General features: G+C 42.4%; 1 protein-coding gene across 2 annotated transcripts in view; it reads left to right on the top strand.

Moving 5' to 3' along the window:
- Positions 1-13,061: 13,061 nt before the first annotated feature.
- Positions 13,062-18,353, top strand: part of WDR19 (WD repeat domain 19) — a 35,143-nt gene continuing 29,851 nt past the window's right edge. For both annotated transcript variants that reach the window (XR_010794668.1, XM_066632391.1), the window contains exons 1-5: positions 13,062-13,087; positions 15,292-15,383; positions 16,556-16,621; positions 17,073-17,198; positions 18,234-18,349. Coding sequence is in view for 1 of the 2 variants with exons in the window: in XM_066632391.1 (XP_066488488.1) it covers positions 13,082-13,087; positions 15,292-15,383; positions 16,556-16,621; positions 17,073-17,198; positions 18,234-18,349 (406 nt within the window). In the remaining variant the exon portion in view is untranslated. The remainder of the gene's footprint in view (positions 13,088-15,291; positions 15,384-16,555; positions 16,622-17,072; positions 17,199-18,233; positions 18,350-18,353) is intronic.

Raw genomic sequence — 18,353 nt, 5'->3', positions numbered from 1 at the left:
CTTATCAGTTTAGGAGAACAGGGTCCATGGCCTTTAGTGGGACCCCCATGGGAAAGAAGGTGTCAGTGAGTGTTTCATTGGCTCCATGCATGCAAGCATAGACATGGCTTATACAGCTACCAGGAAGACTGAATTTATCTTACCTTGGGTGATTCCTGTTACTTGTGGAGGATAGGTATTCCAACAGATGGGTTAGCCCCTTGTGCCAGCATGAGGCAGGGCCAGCTGGAACTCATAACTCATGTGCTGTGGGCTCCTGACTTCCCAGACCAATTTGCTTCAGAAACCCAGCTTCCCTCTATCTCCTTCAAGGAGTATCTTCTGTTTTCATCGGAAGTGATGTCAGTCTTACTATAACTTAGGTATGAATGATACCTACCAAAAACTCTCTGTAGCATGTGTAAGGGGAGGAAATACCCTATTTACCACCTTACAGAGCGGGTGCTGCATCTGTAATGAGGTGGAAGGAATGCCCATCCTCCACCAGAAACAGGAATTATCCAAGGTAAAATAAATTCCTACCTCATGGAGGAAGGGCATTCCAACAAATGGGGATGTACCTGAGCAGTGACTCATTCAGGAGGACAGATGTGATATCTCCCATTAAGATTGTACCAATTTTTTGCAAAACTCTCTTGCCAAAGGAGACTCCTGCTGAGGCATACACATCTGTTTTGTATGTATGGTGAATATATGCATTAATAACCACATGGCTGCCCTACATATGTCAGCAAGGGAAGCCACACCATTGAATGCTGCTGAAGTAGCCGTTCCCTTAATAGAAGGCCTTTACACCTTCTGGTGGAACCAATCCTAATGCTTCATATGATCTCAAGATGCACTCCCTTAGCCACCTAGCAAGAAAGGTTTTCCAGGTTACACTATACACCTTTTTTTATACCATAGAACTGCTGTAGAGCCAGCCAAATTGCTCTTAACTTTAGCAGATTGATGCTGTATCTCGACTCCTGATGTGACCAGAGACTCTGTGCTAACTTGTGCTCCATATGAGCTCCCCAGCTAATCAGACTGGTATCCTCTGTCACCAGTACTCTCTGAGGGATCTACAAGCTTACCTCCTCTGTTAGACGCCCATTGCTCAAGCACCATCTTTCTTCACTGACAAGAAAACTGATGTCGCTATGTGACTGTGTCTTGTATGGCAATAGCAGTCTTTGTCACCTTCTTGTGTGAAAACGAGACTATTCCACTAGTCTTATGCAGGATACCATCATCCTCAATAACTTCGCTAGAGTCATGATGTCTGCCTTGCCTTCCTTTGACATCTTCACCAGCATGTTCCTGATCTTTTCCTGTCTTAACTCCAGAAGAAAAAAATGGTAAAGACCCAGGAATGCCTCCCTTTCCTCTACCAAACAGGAATTTCTTAGCACATAATTCCTGTTCTGAGGAGGGGGGGGCATTTCACCCACATCAAGGTTGACATATTTCTCTTTTGGGCAATAGGCAATGTTGGGTGGTTGCTCAGGTTCCCAGGGACTTCAGTCTATGACAGTGGGAGTGGGATCTCCTAAATTGTCAAGAATTTTCCCCCTTCCTCTCCCCAGAATAGGAATTTTCAGGTAAGAAATTCTGAAACATTCCATGGTATGAAATTCCAAGTAGTTAACTTGTAACTGCATTTGAAAGAGAAATTTGCACAAATCTAAATTTGTTGAGGGGGAAACTCTTTGTGGCACTTCTAGTAAGTGTAACTATAGCAAAAAGTGGGCATTATCCTAAGTGGAATATCCTTTGTAGATGTTCAGCCACTTTCCAAATACTATCAGTATTTCAAAGCACCAGACTCACATGGTTAAGTTATTTAATATTATAATGGATTTTTCTTTATAATTTGCCTTACAGTGTTGACCTTTTACACTACTCAGAATTTCTTGGGCATTCCAAGTATTTTTTGAAACTTTTATATTTTCTTTTGTGCCTTGTTTATGTTATGTAATACATTCTTGTACTTTTATCATGAAAAATATGAAGATACAAACTGAAGGGACCTTTTTCTTTGAAAGTAAATGGAAGGTGTCTCATACCTACTGTCTCTGCATATTTGTAATTTTTAAAACAGTGAAGTTCACAGTTAACTATTGACTTAAAAGGAAAGTTACATTTTTTCATTATACAAGTTGTTTCTTATTCATATATTTTCTTTTTACGCATAGTTCTGTGGTGCCTTGTTAAAATTACAATGAAAAAAGTAAAGTAAAAAGGAAGGTAAAAAGAGTCCAATCTCTACAGAGAGCATGGAGGTTGCTCAAATCAACAGTAATAGAGGGCCTGCAGAAGTGTATACCGCAAAGGAAGAAGGGCTCGACTAAGTCCAGGAGGGTGCCTGCATGGCTAATCAGCCAAGTTAGAGAGCAAGGGCAAGGGCAGAAAGAATTCCTTGCCTCTAAAGGGCAAGGAAGCTTCCTTCCATAAATGGAAGTCTTGCCCTAATGAGGAGAATAAAAAGGAACATAAACTGTGGCAAAAGAAATGTAAGAAGGTGATACGGGAGGCCAAGCAAGACTATGAGGAACACATGGCCAGTAACATTAAGGACAATAAAAGCTTCTTCAAATATGTTAGAAGCAGGAAACCCACCAGAGAAGCGGTTGGCCATCTGGATGGTGAGGGAGGGAAAGGGGAAATAAAAGGAGACAGATGGCAGAGAAATTGAATGAGTTCTTTGTATCTGTCTTCATGGCAGAAGACCTCGGGCAGATACCGCTGCCCGAATGGCCCCTCCTGACCAAGAAAATAAGTCAGATAGAGGTTAAAAGAGAAGATGTTTCAGACCTCATTGATAAATGAAAGATCAATAAGTCACCGGGCCCTGATGGCATCCACCCAAGAGTTATTAAGGAATTGAAGAATGAAGTTGCTGATCTCTTGACTAAGATATGCAACTTGTCCCTCAAAACGGCCACAGTGCCAGAGGATTGGAGGATAGCAAATGTCACGCTGATCTTTAAAAAGGGAAAGAGGGGGGACCCGGGAAACTATAGGCCAGTCAGCCTAACATCTATACCAGGTAAGATGGTGGAATGCTTCATCAAAGATAGAATCTCAAAACACAGAGATGAACAAGCCTTGCTGAGGGAGAATCAGCATGGCTTCTGTAAGGGTAAGTCTTGCCTCACGAACCTTTTAGAATTCTTTGAAAAGGTCAACAGACATGTGGATGTGGGAGAACCCATGGACATTATATATCTGGACTTTAAGAAGGCGTTCGACCCGGTCCCTCACCAAAGGCTACTGAAAAAACTCCACAGTCAGGGAATTAGAGGGCAGGTCCTCTCCTGGTTGAAGACCAGGAAACAAAGAGTGGGTGTCAATGGGCAATTTTCACAACAGAGAGAGGTGAAAAGCGGTATGCCCCAAGGATCTGTCCTGGGACCGGTGCTCTTCAACCTCTTCATAAATGACCTGGAGACAGGGTTGAGCAGTGAGGTGGCTAAGTTTGCAGACGACACCAAACGTTTCCGAGTGGTGAAGACCAGAAGAGATTATGAGGAGCTCCAGAAGGATCTCTCCAAACTGGCAGAATGGGCAGCAAAATGGCAGATGTGTTTCAATGTAAGTGTAAAGTCATGCACATTGGGGCAAAAAATCAAAACTTCCCATATAGCCTAATGGGTTCTGAGCTGTCTATGACAGATCAGGAGAGAGATCTTGGGGTGGTGGTGGACAAGTCGATGAAAGTGTCGACTCAATGTGCGGCGGCAGTAAAGAAGACCAATTCTATGCTTGGGATCATTAGAAAAGGTATTGAGAACAAAACGGCTAATATTATAATGCCATTATACAAATCGATGGTAAGGCCACACCTGGAGTATTGTGTGAGTTCTGGTCACCGCATCTCAAAAAGGACATAGTGGAAATGGAAAAGGTGCAAAAGAGGGCAACTAAGATGATTGCTGGGCTGGGGCACCTTCCTTATGAGTAAAGGCTATGGCGTTTGGGCCCCTTCAGCCTAGAAAAGAGACACCTGAGTGGGCACATGATTGAGACATACAAAATTATGCATGGGAAGGATAAAGTGGATAGAGAGATACTCTTCACACTCTCACATAACACCAGAACCAGCGGACATCCACTAAAATTGAGTGTTGGGAGAGTTAGGACAGACAAAAGAAAATATTTCTTTACTCAGTGTGTGGTTGGTCTGTGGAACTCCTTGCCACAGAATGTGGTGACGGCATCCGACCTGGACGCCTTTAAAAGGGGCTTGGACAAGTTTCTGGAGGAAAAATCCATTACGGGTTACAAGACATGATGTGTATGTGCCACCTCCTGATTTTAGAAATGGACTATGTCAGATGCAAGGGAGGGCACCAGGATGTAGGTCTCTTGTTATCAGGTGTGCTCCCTGGGGCATTTGGTTGGGCAGCTGTCAGATCCTAAAAAGATCCTAATAATGGGGGAGGTGTCTTAAACTACGTGGCACCAAACGTCAATTTTATTTCTGTCTGGGGAATTTTGATTAGTAATTTTGATACCCCCAGAAATGAGTCAATTAATGAAACCCAAACTCATTTTTATTTTGTGTAGACCTACATATCACTTGATTATACTATCCAGATTTAACAGTGGGGGGGGGGGGAATGCAACCTTAGGATTCACACCAAATATGAGGGCTATTCTGAAACTAAGTACTGCTTAGTTGTTAAAAAAACAAGACTTAAGAAAAACAATTTAATACAGTTCAGAAGTTAAATACCATGCCCACACTACATCTCCATGCAATCTCCATCGGAATGGATGCAATTGTCATGTCTTGGGACAAGCTTCCTTATCCCCTCCAAAGGTTCCTGCCTGGAAGCTCAGCCAGCTGGTAACCCATTCTGCAGGTTGCTGTGTGTATGCCTGCATTGCTGGGCAGAAGAAGCAGCCCCATATCAGTGTTCCTCTCCTTTTCTCTTGCTTCCCAGGTGATTGTCTTCCTTTAAGGCCCTTTAAGGTCCCAGAATACAGTGGCCAAATAGGCAATCAAAGTTTGGCAAGTGCGCTATTTGGGCTGTTTGAGCAGTAAGCTCCATAAGACAACAGTTCAAAGAAACTTTCTCCAACAAGAAGCTAATGGGACTTTAAAGGAAAACCCTTAAAGGACAATAATCACTTGGGAGGCAGGAGAGCAATTAGGAACAAAAGAGGGACACTGCTTCTTTTGCATAATCTCGAAAATGAAAGAGTTTTGGTTCATGCAGTATCTGAAAATCCCAGAAGTTGCTTTTAGAAAGCATCTGTAGAAGCTTTTAGATCTGTAGAAAGCAGATCAGTGCAGGTTGTATCCAAGGGAGGCAGTGGCAGACTGAGAGAAGAGCACCTCACCCCTTGCAATCTGCTACTGATGCAACCCACATTACCTTATCTAATGGATGGACAGCCCTCGTGATCAGGTAAGCACTGACCACACACTGTGCACTTGAACAGCAGGACTTTCCATAATTGTAGTGATTGAGGAAATGAATAGATTAATAATGCGAGAATATGAGGTGATAGACTTGTTTAGCTTTGCTGTTAGAGCTGTGATGACCCTACAGGTGCATATTCATTACTTTGATGGCTTACAGGAATACATGGACTCACTCAAAGATACTGTGTTCTTTCTCTCTCTCTTCCATTATTTTCATAGAGTAATATTGCCCATATAAAATGGCTTTCTTTAATGCTGTGTTATAGAGCTTTTTGCCAGGGCATGAAGGGCAGCTATTCCAGGCAATGAGAGCAGTGCATTGTGGGCCTGTCACCTCTCCTTTTCCGCCTTTTTGGGTAAAAATATATTCTGTAGCACTGTTTCATACAGTGCTCATCTTTTTGGAATGAATGCCCCAAGTTATGGGAGGTATTGCTCTAGTTATTTTGAAATGTATTAACCACTTTTTGGCCAAAGGCCTGTCAAATTCAAAACACAATCTAAATAAAACAGCACAAAAATCTCAGTAACAGCATAAAACTTGGTGCCAGTGGTAAGATTCAAATACATCATTCAGTGACATGATTGAGACATACAAAATTATGCATGGGAAGGACAGAGTGGATGGAGAGATGCTCTTTACACTCTCACATAACACCAGAACCTGGGGACATCCTCTAAAACTGAGTGTTGGGAGAGTTAGAACAGACAAAAGAAAATATTTCTTTACTCAGCGTTTGGTTGGTCTGTGGAACTCCTTGCCACAGGATGTGGTGATGGCATCTGGCCTGGACGCCTTTAAAAGGGGATTGGACAAGTTTCTGGAGGAAAAATCCATTATGGGTTACAAGCCATGATGTGTATGTGCAACCTCCTGATTTTAGAAATGGGCTATGTCAGAATGCCAGATGCAAGGGAGGGCACCAGAATGAGATCTCTTATTATCTGGTGTGCTCCCTGGGGCATTTGGTGGGTCGGTGTGAGATACAGGAAGCTGGACTAGATGGGCCTATGGCCTGATCCAGTGGGGCTGTTCTTATGTTCTTAAGGGCAGGTATTAATTAAGGGCAGGTCCCTTCCTCCCAGAAGGGACACAGCTTAACATTGAAGTTTTGAACACACTAGGGTATAAACCCCACTGTACACAATGGGACTTTCTTCTAAGTAAACCTGCATCCGATTGATCTGTATCTGTTTTAGCAGGGCACAATTATGCTGAGTAATCAGAACTATATCTGCAAGTGCTAGGAATAGCTGTGGTATCGTCAAATCATCCTCATCCCTAGCTACAACTTTGATACATCTGTGACAACTTTTTAAGCCTTCAGAAGGGGAATAGCGTTTTTTGCTAGAAGTGTTTGCTATAATTATGGTTATCACACAGTTTTGTTACATGATTCTAATTTCCCACCTATTGGGGTTCAGAGTACCAGGGCTAAATTGTTTAGCTTCCTTTTGAAAAAGAGACTTCTATAGTGCTTTTTCATATTATATGTCTACAAGTTGAGAAGGAAACTATGAGAACAAACAAAAGTACCAGTCCCCAAGCAGCGCAGTGCTTAACACCACAAGCTTCATCAAGCGGATTCTTCCCCCTGGTTCTACAGACTGTTTCCTGCTCAAGACTTCAATACACAAATTAGCTGGGTGGAGATACCATCTTCAGGAAAATCATCCACACATAAATCCTGGCTAAGATCATCTTTGAGGATGAGAAGGTGTGCATGCAGAGGTGGGCTGTGCTATACTGTGCAGAAGGGCATTGTATGGACCTTGGCCAGACTAAAAATCCTGGCAAGCTGCCTTTCTGGCCTCATCAGGAGTCATCCAGGTATCTTTGGAAATCCCCAAATATCCAACAGCAGTGCCGTGATTCTTGCTCTGTACCTTCTGACACTCGGTGTTATATTCCCCTTGAACATGGAGGCTTTATTTAGCTACTGTGGTAACTGCTAAAGGCATCATTTAGGTGGAGTGGTACATTCAATATTTGCTACATAAAAAGAGGCATGCTGCAGGTTAGCCTCCCCTGGGTTAAGCTGAGAGAGGTTTCTCCAAGATCACCCAGTGAGTGTCATGGTTTAATGGGGATTGGAACTCAGGTCTCTTACAATCTCTTCATTACGCTATACTGGACCTTTATACCAACAGACTCAACCAAAAATTTATTTGGCACGCATAACTACTGGGTGTCTGCATCAACTACAAGCAGCCACATCTTCACACAGAGACATATACCCTCTCCTCTAAGAAAATAAGTTTAGGAAAGGGTATCTTGAAATACTTTGTTTTTTTTAAAGATGGCTCTCCAAGTAGAAGAAAAATAACCTGGAATATTTGGACACTCTTTTCACAGAAAAACTGCAACATTGTTTAAGGAAACATTGATAAAATCATACAGGTATAGTAAGTTACATAAACAGCAGGTGCTAAATATCTTAGTGGAAAGATCCAAATAATTAAATATATTATTGACAGCCCAATTTCATGGGCACACTGCACATCTGGAACTCATGTACTGGAAATACAGCATGATGACAGCTCTCAAATAGTGATACGATTTTACACAGCCAGTCTGCCACCACAACTACCAAGAAAGCACATTCTGGTGACCTTCCCATAAGCCCCTGTGCTGAAAAATCAGCATGAGCACGGACTGGATGTGGGAGGGTGAGTGGCATGGGTCAGGGAGGGGTGGAATGGGGTAGAGACCAGGATGGAAAGGCGGGGCAGATCAAGGTTGGGAAGGGAGCAATACTGTTGCAAGGTCAAGAGCAAAGTTCAAAAGTAAACTCAGTAAGCAAGAGTGGTGATTGTCTGCAAGCTTTATTTTGTTGCCAGCAACAGGCTTCTCAGGGACTCCTGTCCAAAATGAAGAGAACAACGAGAGCCATGTGGGAGCTCCCAAAGCTCTCAGAGAAAAGCAATTTTCCAGTGTGAGCCTCTCCCTTATATCTGATTCTGGCTCCTTTGTCTGAGGAGTCTTACATTTCTCATTGGCTGTTGTGTGACATCAGAAATGGGGGCCTTCTCAGGGTTGGTCACAGATAACTTTACAAGCATTTGATTGGTTGGTTTTAAGTTACAAGTTCCAAAAAAGGAGAATGTACATTGAGACATATAGAAAACATTGTTTCCAACAACCACTAGATGGCACTCTTTACTCATTTATTACTGGCCTTTGGTATGTCTTTGTATTTATCTTTTGTTATTCCTCACTTGCCTGACCCTGACATGTTTCAAACAGCCATCTGCTTATCTATTCAACATTCTTTCTGTCTGGTCTCATTAATCACTGTGGGCTTTCTGCTAACCTCTGTTTAAACTAAGCCCTTTTGGCTTGTCTCTATTCCATGTGTAATTCCCTTTATGTGATCTGTATAGTGGTGTAATTTCATTTATTTAATACAGGACAAACTAACTTCTTTTAAATAAGGATTTTAAGAGACCTTTCTCTTTATTTCAATTAAATCTAGCCCCTCCTGTCAGCTTTTAGATTTGACAGAGGCTCTCAGGATTGTTTTGCTAATTAGGGGCTTTCTCATAGATGTTATTTCTGTTATCTTCTGTCCGTCTAACAAGCTAAACTGTCTGCTTAGATCTCCTCATTAAAAATGTCTCTAACCTGTGTATAACCTTTAGGTTTTGCCTCTTGGTGCCAAGAGGGTCATAACTTTTCCTAATTAATTATGACAAGTGCATCCTGCTTCCTAGCTACTCTCTGTTATCTAAACCTGTCTCTCTGAGTTATAAATCTGTCTCTGAGTTGTAGTCTAATCTCTCTTTGAGTTATAAATCTGTCTCTGAGTTGTACTTCCCTAGTTCCAATTAACAGTATCTTTTGCCTAAGATAAGAGCCTTATCTGAGGAGTAACTTCATACCACATTCCAGTGTCTCCTGTCAGACTCTCCTAATTAACTTTTGTTAGGCATCTGCCTCTTCAAGGTCACATTTGAATTACAATTTTCAAACTTGTGGCTTTAAGTAAAACTTCATAATTTTCCCCTTTCTGTGTATTTCATGCTTTGATTAAACTATTCTGACAGCTAAAAATTCACTTTAAACTACCATACATTGCTACTAACATTAATTTACATTTTTAAGCAATAACAATTAAGTGAACAAGCATTGTTATCTCTCTGACATGAAACTCTGGTTAAATGAAACTCTGACATGAAACTCTGGTTAGTACCTCTTAGTGCTCAACATATGTATATCCAGACTGTATTTTGATTTAAAGGAAACTAATAGAATAATAAGTTTTTTAAAAATCCAAAAAGCCTTTTTCCATGTGTCTTCATCTGTCTACTTGTTTCCAAGCAGGGCTGGGGCTAGAATTTCCCTCCCTCATGCTGCCTATTCAGAGACAATGCTTTATCTGATGCTTTTGTATAATGAATATACGGCTGTAAATTTGATTGCAAGAGAAGCTTAAATCATTTGTCATACTAGCAAATAGCCTGAGATGGAAACTTCAGCTTCTTATACTCCCTTTTCCATGAAGCGTTCACTTTATCTGATGTCCTTGATAGTTTGAGACTGATTTACAGCCTGTCTCTATTTCAGTTTCAGACTTCTTCAGACAAAGTGGATTTCATATGTTTTAAGCATCATTTTCCCTATTTCTTAAACATTTGAACATTTTCCCTATTAAACTTCCTAATGATTTGCTCTGTTTGACTTTTAATTTGTTTGTGTTTGGCTTATGGCTTTCATTAGCCTGTATCATTACCACTGATATAGGGAAGCAGTGCCACCGATATCCTATACATCTTCCCAGCTTTGATCCACCTTGCCAGGTCCACTCAGACTTGTACCAGCTAAATTGCTGGTGCGGGTCTGAGTAGACCCATTTGGGCAGCAGCGAACAAACATTCCTTTCCTAGAGGAGACTTCTGGGATATCCCTCCTGCAAGATGCAGCTCATGCTCCAGTGGTGCAGTTGGGGGGGGGGGTTAATAGGCTTGGGCAGTTAGATTAATTTATATCATTTGTGGGTCAATTTATAGTCTATCAATATTTTAGAACTTAGATTAAATATTTAGTAAATACTTGCAGGCACCTTCTGGCAGATCATGCCAAGCCTAAACTAAATTATAGCTGTCAGTCAAGGGAGTAGAATGAGGCTCCCTAAGTGACCCAATTACCACAGATTCTTTGTCTTAAAGCAGGCAAAGAGGGGGGTGGGGGAGGGGAGAATCTCATCCTAATCTTCCAAATTAGATTTACAGTACTTAAAAGAATTACAATCTATACTGGGAGAAAAAATAGTCAGTTTGGCTGGCTCCATCTTTTAAAAAGCAGCCCTATATATTACCTCCTATGAGTCAGGTGGTGGCTTAGAATGATATAGGTATCTCCCATAATAAAAGATTCACCAGTATAGTGCAATATGATAGTCATACTATATCAGAAAAAATATTCTAGTTTGGTGGTGCTTACTCTCAGGAAAGTGTGCATAGGATTGCAACTTCAGTGTCCATTCCTTGCTGTAGCCAACACAACTGCTAATAATACAGTAATACTTACATCTGGTTAGGGAGCAGGGCATAGATGAAAGTAAAAAATGGATATATGTCAAAGCACATAGCCTTATTAAGCTTGCAAATTTATTTAGGCCACATTGAAAAACATAAATACAGTAACTATATAATACATGCAAATGTATGCAAAACCTAAATAAACATAAATAAAAATAAGCATAAGTAAGTCAACAAATGTTGTAAAAGGTTAGATGAAATCAGGTAAAAGAGGAAAGCACTTGGACAACATTTGACATGTGGTTATAATTTAAATGGCTGAAAGAGCAAAGTGATAAAAGTCAAGTGGATGAAAATCAAGATACTGCTGTAATCTGGTGGTTCTCACATATTTAGCATCGGGATCCACTTTTTAGAATGAGAATCTGTCAGGGCCCACCAGATGTGACATCATCAAGCAGGAACATTTTTAGCAGTCCTAGGCTGCAATCCTACCCACACTTACCCAGGAGTAAGCCCCATTTACTACCACTGTTAAAAGAATATAGTAGTGTGTTAAAAGTACGGGTCTAATATTTCCCCAAATGCAGTCACATACCATGGTAGCATCAAGTCTAATATATTAAAAATAATATTGAAATGCATGGAGACCCACCTGAAATTGGATCGTGACCCACCTAGTGAGTCCCAAGCCACAGTTTGGGAAACACTGCTGTAACCCAACCACATATTCTTCCTTCCTTGTTTTTCCCTTGCCTAAATTCCCCTCTGTTTCTTCTGTCATCTCCCTTTTGTCACATCTAGATCAGGGGTGTCAAATGCATTCCATACAGTGGGCTGAACAGCATTCATGGTACCTGCTAAGGACCGGAAGTGATGTCATTAAGCCAGAACTGACATCATTCAGCCGGTAATGACCAGAAATAAGCACTTTTTTTCTCACTGAGGAACTCATTAGCTGCAAATGACTGATGAGAAATATGCAGACCTTGCTCATACCTTCAGTACATGGGAGAGCCCAATTATCACATGGGCTGCCCTTTGAACAGCACTGCTTTTGCGGAGGCAGCCCTTTGCAGCTCAGTAGATAAGAGGTGCTCTGCTTTTGCTGAGGTGAATCAGCAAAAGTGGCACTGCTGAAATTGCAGCCCATGTGATAATTGGGGTCTCCCAACACCTTGGCGGCTTCTCCCTCACTCCCTGCCTCTATACAGTTCCTCTCCTTCTGAAGCCTCTGCCCCTCTCCCTCCCAGCACCTCCCACTGGAGTCCTTCGAAAAGTGTAGCCACCGCAGTGTGAGGTGTGCAAGCACTCAGGGACATGCCGCGAGTGGGGAGGCAGGTGAGGCAGAGCCTCCCTATTGGAGTCCTTCAAAAAGCACCACTGCCATGTGAGGTGTGCAAGCACTCAGGGACGTGTGGCGGGTGATGAGGCAGGTGAGGCTGAGCCTCCCCACCTCTGCCATGTGAGGTGTGCAAGCACTCAGGGGTGTATGAAGTGTAGGGAGGCAGGTGAGGCAGAGCCTCCCCACTGGAGTCCTCTGAGAAGCGCCACCACCGTGAGGTGTGCAAGCACCCACAAGCCACGCGCTTGCACACCTCACACAGTGGTGGCGCTTCTCAAAGGACTCCAGTGAGGAGGCTCTGCCTCACCTGCCTCCCCGCCCACTAAACGTCCCTGTGTGCACTGGAACTGTGCTTGCCAAGGGTGCCACCAGACACCCCCTCAAGTGCCACAGGCTGAGCAAGGCTGCTGCTGAAGAGCATGGCCAGAACTGTGGCTCGTGGGTGTGACACATCAGTCTTTATTAAGCATCGCGAGGGCGACCAGTGTGACAAACACCGCGCTTGAGACTGCGCTTGCTTGACTGTCGCCTCATAGCATCACCCCTCCCCCCGCCTCACGAGCGGGAGCCGTTCAGCTCCGACCCCTCCGCGTTCCGCCACGCCCCAACGGCGCGGAAGATTGGTCCTCGTCGCGCGCCGTCTGCCGCTTTTGAAGTGCAACGGCCGGATTTCCCCTCAGGGCCCGCTCTCCTCGCCCCGCCTCCCAGCTCAGCGATCTCCCTGGTGACGCGAACGCTGTGAGAGGGGAGGAGCCAGTCTGGGTGTTTCACTGCGCATGCGCAGTTGCGGTGTTCTCTCTTACCCCCCCGCTTGTGGACACCATAGCAAAGGCGAAAGGATGAAGGTAACCTGAAGAGGCCGTTGTGGGGAGTGGGGGGAGGGAGGAGCCCCCTGGGCCTTGGGGGCGGTGCTTGTTGGAGGAGGGACAGCCCCCCAGGCCCAGGCTGCCCTCCTTTGACCAGCTTGTCCAGGAGCCCTGGCCTGCCAGGTGATGGAGGGGTCACTGCAGCACACAGCCCCTTCCTGTGCATGTCTACTCAGAAGTAAGGCCCATTGTGTTCAATGAGACTTACTACCAGGAAAGTATGGATAGGACTGCAATCTAGGGCAGCTCCCCACCCCTACACACACACACACCCCTCTGTGCCTTTAGACTCCATGGCAGGCAGAGGTCCAACAGGGGATGCTTCCCCTGGCAGGCAGGGATTCAACAGATGGCACTTTCCCCTGTCAGGTGGAGCTCCAAAGGGGGACACCCCCCCCAGCAGGCAAAGATCCAACAGGTGATGCTTTCCCCTGGAAGGCAGATATTCAATAGGGGACGCTTCCACTGTCAGGCAGAGATCCAATGGGGGACACTCTCCCCAGCAGGCAGAGATCCAACTGGTGACACTTTCCCCTGGAAGGCAGATATTCAATAGGGGACACTTCTCCTGTCAGGTGGAAATCCAGCGGGGGACACTTTCCCTTGACAGACGGAGATCCAACAGGGGATGCTTTCCCCTTGACAGGCAGATATTCAATAGGGATGCTTCTCCCAGCAGGCAGAGATCCAACAGGGGATAGTTTTTCTGTAAGGCAGAGATCCAACGAGATACTTTCCCCTGGCAGGCAGAGGTACAACAGCGGATGCTTTCCCCTGTGTGAGGTGCAGAAGAGAGCGACCAAAATGATTAGTGGGCTGGGGAGGGTCATCTCCCTTATGAGGAAAGGCGCGTTTGGGGCTCTTCAGTCTAGGAAAGAGGTACCTGAGGGGGACGTGATTGAGACATACAAAATTAGGCACGGGATGGGTACAGAAGGATGTTCTTCTCCATCTCAAACTACACCAGAACCAGGGGGCATCAAGAGAGTTAGGACAGATAAAAGAAAACATTTATTTACCCAATGTGCAATTAGTATATGGAACTCCTTGCCACAAGTTGTGGTGATGGCATCTGGCCTAGATGCCTTTAAAATGTGATTGGACAGATGTATGGAGGAAAAGTCTGTCACAGGTTACAAGCTGTGATGGGTATGTACAACCTCCTGGTTTTAGAAGTAGGCTACCTCAGAATGCCAGGTGAAAGGGAGTGGCAGCAGGATACAGGTATCTTATGGTCTTGTGTGCTTCCTGAGCCACCACCAAATGCCTCAGGGAGCACACAAGACAGACAAGAGATATGCATCCTGGAAGCCTCCCTTGCACCTGGCATTCTGAGGTAGCTTGCTTCTAAAACCCAAAGGTTGTACATTCCCATCATGTCTTGTAATCTGTGTGCTCTCATCTGGGTAACTCTAGGCCATGTAAGATGGGAAATGCTGGACTTTGAGGAGAAAGAGAGCAACTGAAGCTGATTCTTACATAACTTTTTTTTCCCTGCTGCAGAATACACTTGAGAAATGTAGCATCAGGGGAAAGCAAATATATGTGAGCTTTTCAGAAAAGATCAGAAAGCGGGAGATCGGTTTCCTGCTTGCTCTTGTTCACAGTGTTGCTTCAAAATCTTTATGTGCTCATATTTTCTGTTCATGTTACTCAGACGCATTTCTCTACAGTATTTTTCCTTTAGGAAGGTGTTGTTTTGGAATTTATTCTGAGGCTTTACTGTGGGTTGGTACAGAAATTAGATTTGAACTCTGTTGCACACATGCATCTGGTCCCTCTGTATGAAAAGAGAACAGGCACATGCACCTAAATAACTCTTTCACAGTAGTCTTCAACATAAAAATATTTGACAGGTCTTATTGTACAAATGCCCACACTAAACACTCCAGTCTGGAGAATCAAGCACACACACCCTGACATCTAGGTTGCAATCCATGTACTCTGTCCTGTAGAACTAGGTCTGGAATCCTAACTGTATAATAAAACAAGGTGTTTAACATCACATCTGATCCTGGAACAGAGTTAGACCCTATCTGTATAGTCCCATTAAAAAAAAAATTCTTAGTCATAACAACAACAGAATGTTGAGAATTGATTGTTATATCAATTAGTTGTTGCATAACTAGATACAGAATTTGGAGGAAAAAAATCAATGGTGAAATGTTCATTTCTTTTCATAGCGAGTATTTACGTTGACAGAAAAGATTGCTCCTGGTTCTCCTGTGCAGTTTGCTTGGCAGAAAACATTGGGAAATGTTATTGCTGTTACTGGGTAAGATAACAAATAATTAAGGATTACAATCCTTAAATAATGTGTTAACACATGATATACAAATATATTAATGTGAAATGTCCACAAAAGGAAGGTGCTTCAATTTGCACAAGGGTATATGTGTGATTTTCATCAATCTCAATTTAATTTTGCAGCTGTCTGTACCTTATATTGTCCTATCCCCAGAGTGGTTTTTCCTAAGGTTTCTGCATCAAGAGGTAGCAGGGAAGTTCCCTTCTGCATGTTTCTTTCCTTAGGATATGTAATTTCCTTATACCTAGTTCTCAAGGCTGCCGGGGATGCAGTGCCTTCGGAACTAGGAAGTGAGTTGATGATCATGCAAACATTCACTTCCTGGTTCCGAGGCCGAACACAAACCTCTAAACAGCACTAAGAGGATCAGGGCAGGTAGGAGGGCTTTTAGCAGCTTGCGCGTTTTGTTCACTGCACTGTAGCTCTACCCACTGCACTGTATTTCTGCCCACCGCACTGCGTCTCCTGCCACTGTCTGGGGGCTCATACCCTGGTCTCACTGCCGGGCAGCGGGCTACTTGCTACACACTGGGAAGTGCCTCGCAAACACTCCAGGGCATCGTGATGCATGGATTGGAATCCGCTGCCTTAGGATATTACGTTCCTTACGTGTTTCTCAAACTGTGCATCACGGCCTGCTAGGTGGGTCTCCATTCATTTCAATATTTTATTTTTACTATATTGGACTTGATGCTATCGTGGTATGTGACTGCATTTGGGAAAATGTTACAGATCTGTAATTTTAACAGACAACTATGTATATGTTTTTAACAATGATAATAAATGGAACTTACTCCTGGGTAAGTGTGGTTAAGATTGCAGCCTAGGATTGTTAGGCTGCTTGATGTCACTTCTGATCATATCACTTCTGGTGGGTCCTGACAGATTCTAAAACATGGGTCCCAGTGGTGAAAGTTTGAGAACCAGATTTGATTAACACATTTAAGGAGGAAATATAGGTATATATCCTAAGGCTATATCACCTCCTTAAATCTGTTAGTTAAGTGGTGAATCAAATTTTGTCATATGAAAAAAATTGGAAAATATATGTGATTCATATATATGAATGAGAACTTCAGTAATGTTCACTGTTAAAAGAAACACAATGTATTGCTTTCATCTGTTCTTTTTCTTTTTAGATTTAATCACACTGTAAAAATATTTGATCGCCATGGCCAAAAGAAAAATGAAATTAATTTACCAGGGTGAGTCTTAAAATTGACAAGTGTAAACTAAAGAATGCATGAATTCTAAGTGTCACTTTCAGGCAAACTGGGATTAAAAAAAGTAAAATGAAATGCAGGAAATAATCTGCCCTGCTAGGTTATTATTCATATTATTTTGTATCTAAAAAAGTGGTGCTAATTTTTCCCATGGCTTTGTGAGGTACGGTGGCATTCATATGCATTCAAATTCAACGTTCCATATTTTTAATATAATTTCACAAATAGTGGAAGGGAGGATTATGAGAACAGAGGAGATTAGGACTAGGCTGAAATTTATTTTAGGAGTAAGGAAAAAGGATGTTTACTTCATCAGATGTTGGTGAAAGTCAGATACTGTAGGAAGGTACTTTTGTGTTTCTACTCAGTATAATATTTTCCAACCAAATCATATTGTAGAACTTCCAGTTAATAATTTTCTGTACTTATTTAGCAACTGCATTGCTATGGATTGGGATCGAGACGGGGATACCCTAGCAATAATTGCTGATAAGTCTAGTTCAATTTATCTGTGGGATGCCAATACAAATAAAACCAGCCTGGTGGACACTAACATGAGGTAAGAAGCATTTGCATTTTAATGTAGAAATACATATTAAATCCAGTTTTTATCTTAAATATGATGTGAAATTCAAAGTAATACCGGTAGCTAGATTTTTCTGATGAAGTTAAAGAGATAATTGATTATTCTGTGGTTTCAGTAGTGGTCTGTGGAATGTTTGATAATTATTATTCCATGCTGGTAGCACAGATTCTACCTGTGCCAACATTCCTAATAGAACAAGAGTTCAGAGCCCAATCCTAAGCTTGTCTACTCAGAAGTAAGTCCCATTAAAGTCATTGAGGCTTGTGTCCAGGTAAGTATAGAGAGGATTGCAGCCTCATGCGTCTAATTTCCTAATCTTGTGGATTGCTTCCCAGAGACAAGTTCTTTAGAAAATTAAACAAGATATGCTAGTAAAAATCATCTTTGTTTAAAAAAAACAAAACACTTGACTTTTAAGTAAATACACTTAGAACTGAAGTGTAAAACTTAACTGATTTTTGCCCAGCTCACAAATGTACACATTTGGTACCTCTTGCATTTATACAACATTGGGCAGAATTGGCTTAAGTGAATTAATCAATGGGGAATAATTTTCATAGGAAAAGTTGAGATTTAAGGATACATTTCTTTATTTTTGAGGCTAACTGTAAAAGGCAGTTTTGTTTTTAACAGTAGGTGAAAGCATTTGTTTATTATATGTTATTTCACCTTTTGATCTTACAAAAAGACAGCTGTTTTGTTGTGTGGGTGATAACATAAAATTATTTAAATCAAGTGTTTAAAATTTAGATGATTGATTTACAACTATTGCATATTGTGACTTCTTGAAGGAGTGTTATTATAAGTGTTTCTTTTTGAGAATTTGGCAGTTATCTCTCACATAAACATGATTTGAATGCGTACATTCAGTTCTATGCTATAAGAAATCTGTCTTCTCTTTCTTATTTGACCTTGAACCATGGACTCCTGCAATTTTTCTCTACTTAATGCATCTATCATAATGGTAAAAGTTGTCATCAACTCAACAGCCCTAATTTTGTATTTCAGAGAACAAATGTCTTTTTTACGTTGGTCAAAAACTGAAGCCTTACTTGCTGCTGGAACAGCTAAGGGAAATGTGTTAATATATAATCGCCAAACTTCTCGCAAGATTCCTATCCTTGGTCA

This window comes from Tiliqua scincoides, chromosome 6 (assembly GCF_035046505.1).
Source record: "Tiliqua scincoides isolate rTilSci1 chromosome 6, rTilSci1.hap2, whole genome shotgun sequence".
NCBI classification, from domain to species: domain Eukaryota; kingdom Metazoa; phylum Chordata; class Lepidosauria; order Squamata; family Scincidae; genus Tiliqua; species Tiliqua scincoides.
The sequence above is the reverse complement of the archived record's forward strand: the minus strand, read 5'-3'. Positions and strand labels throughout refer to the sequence as shown.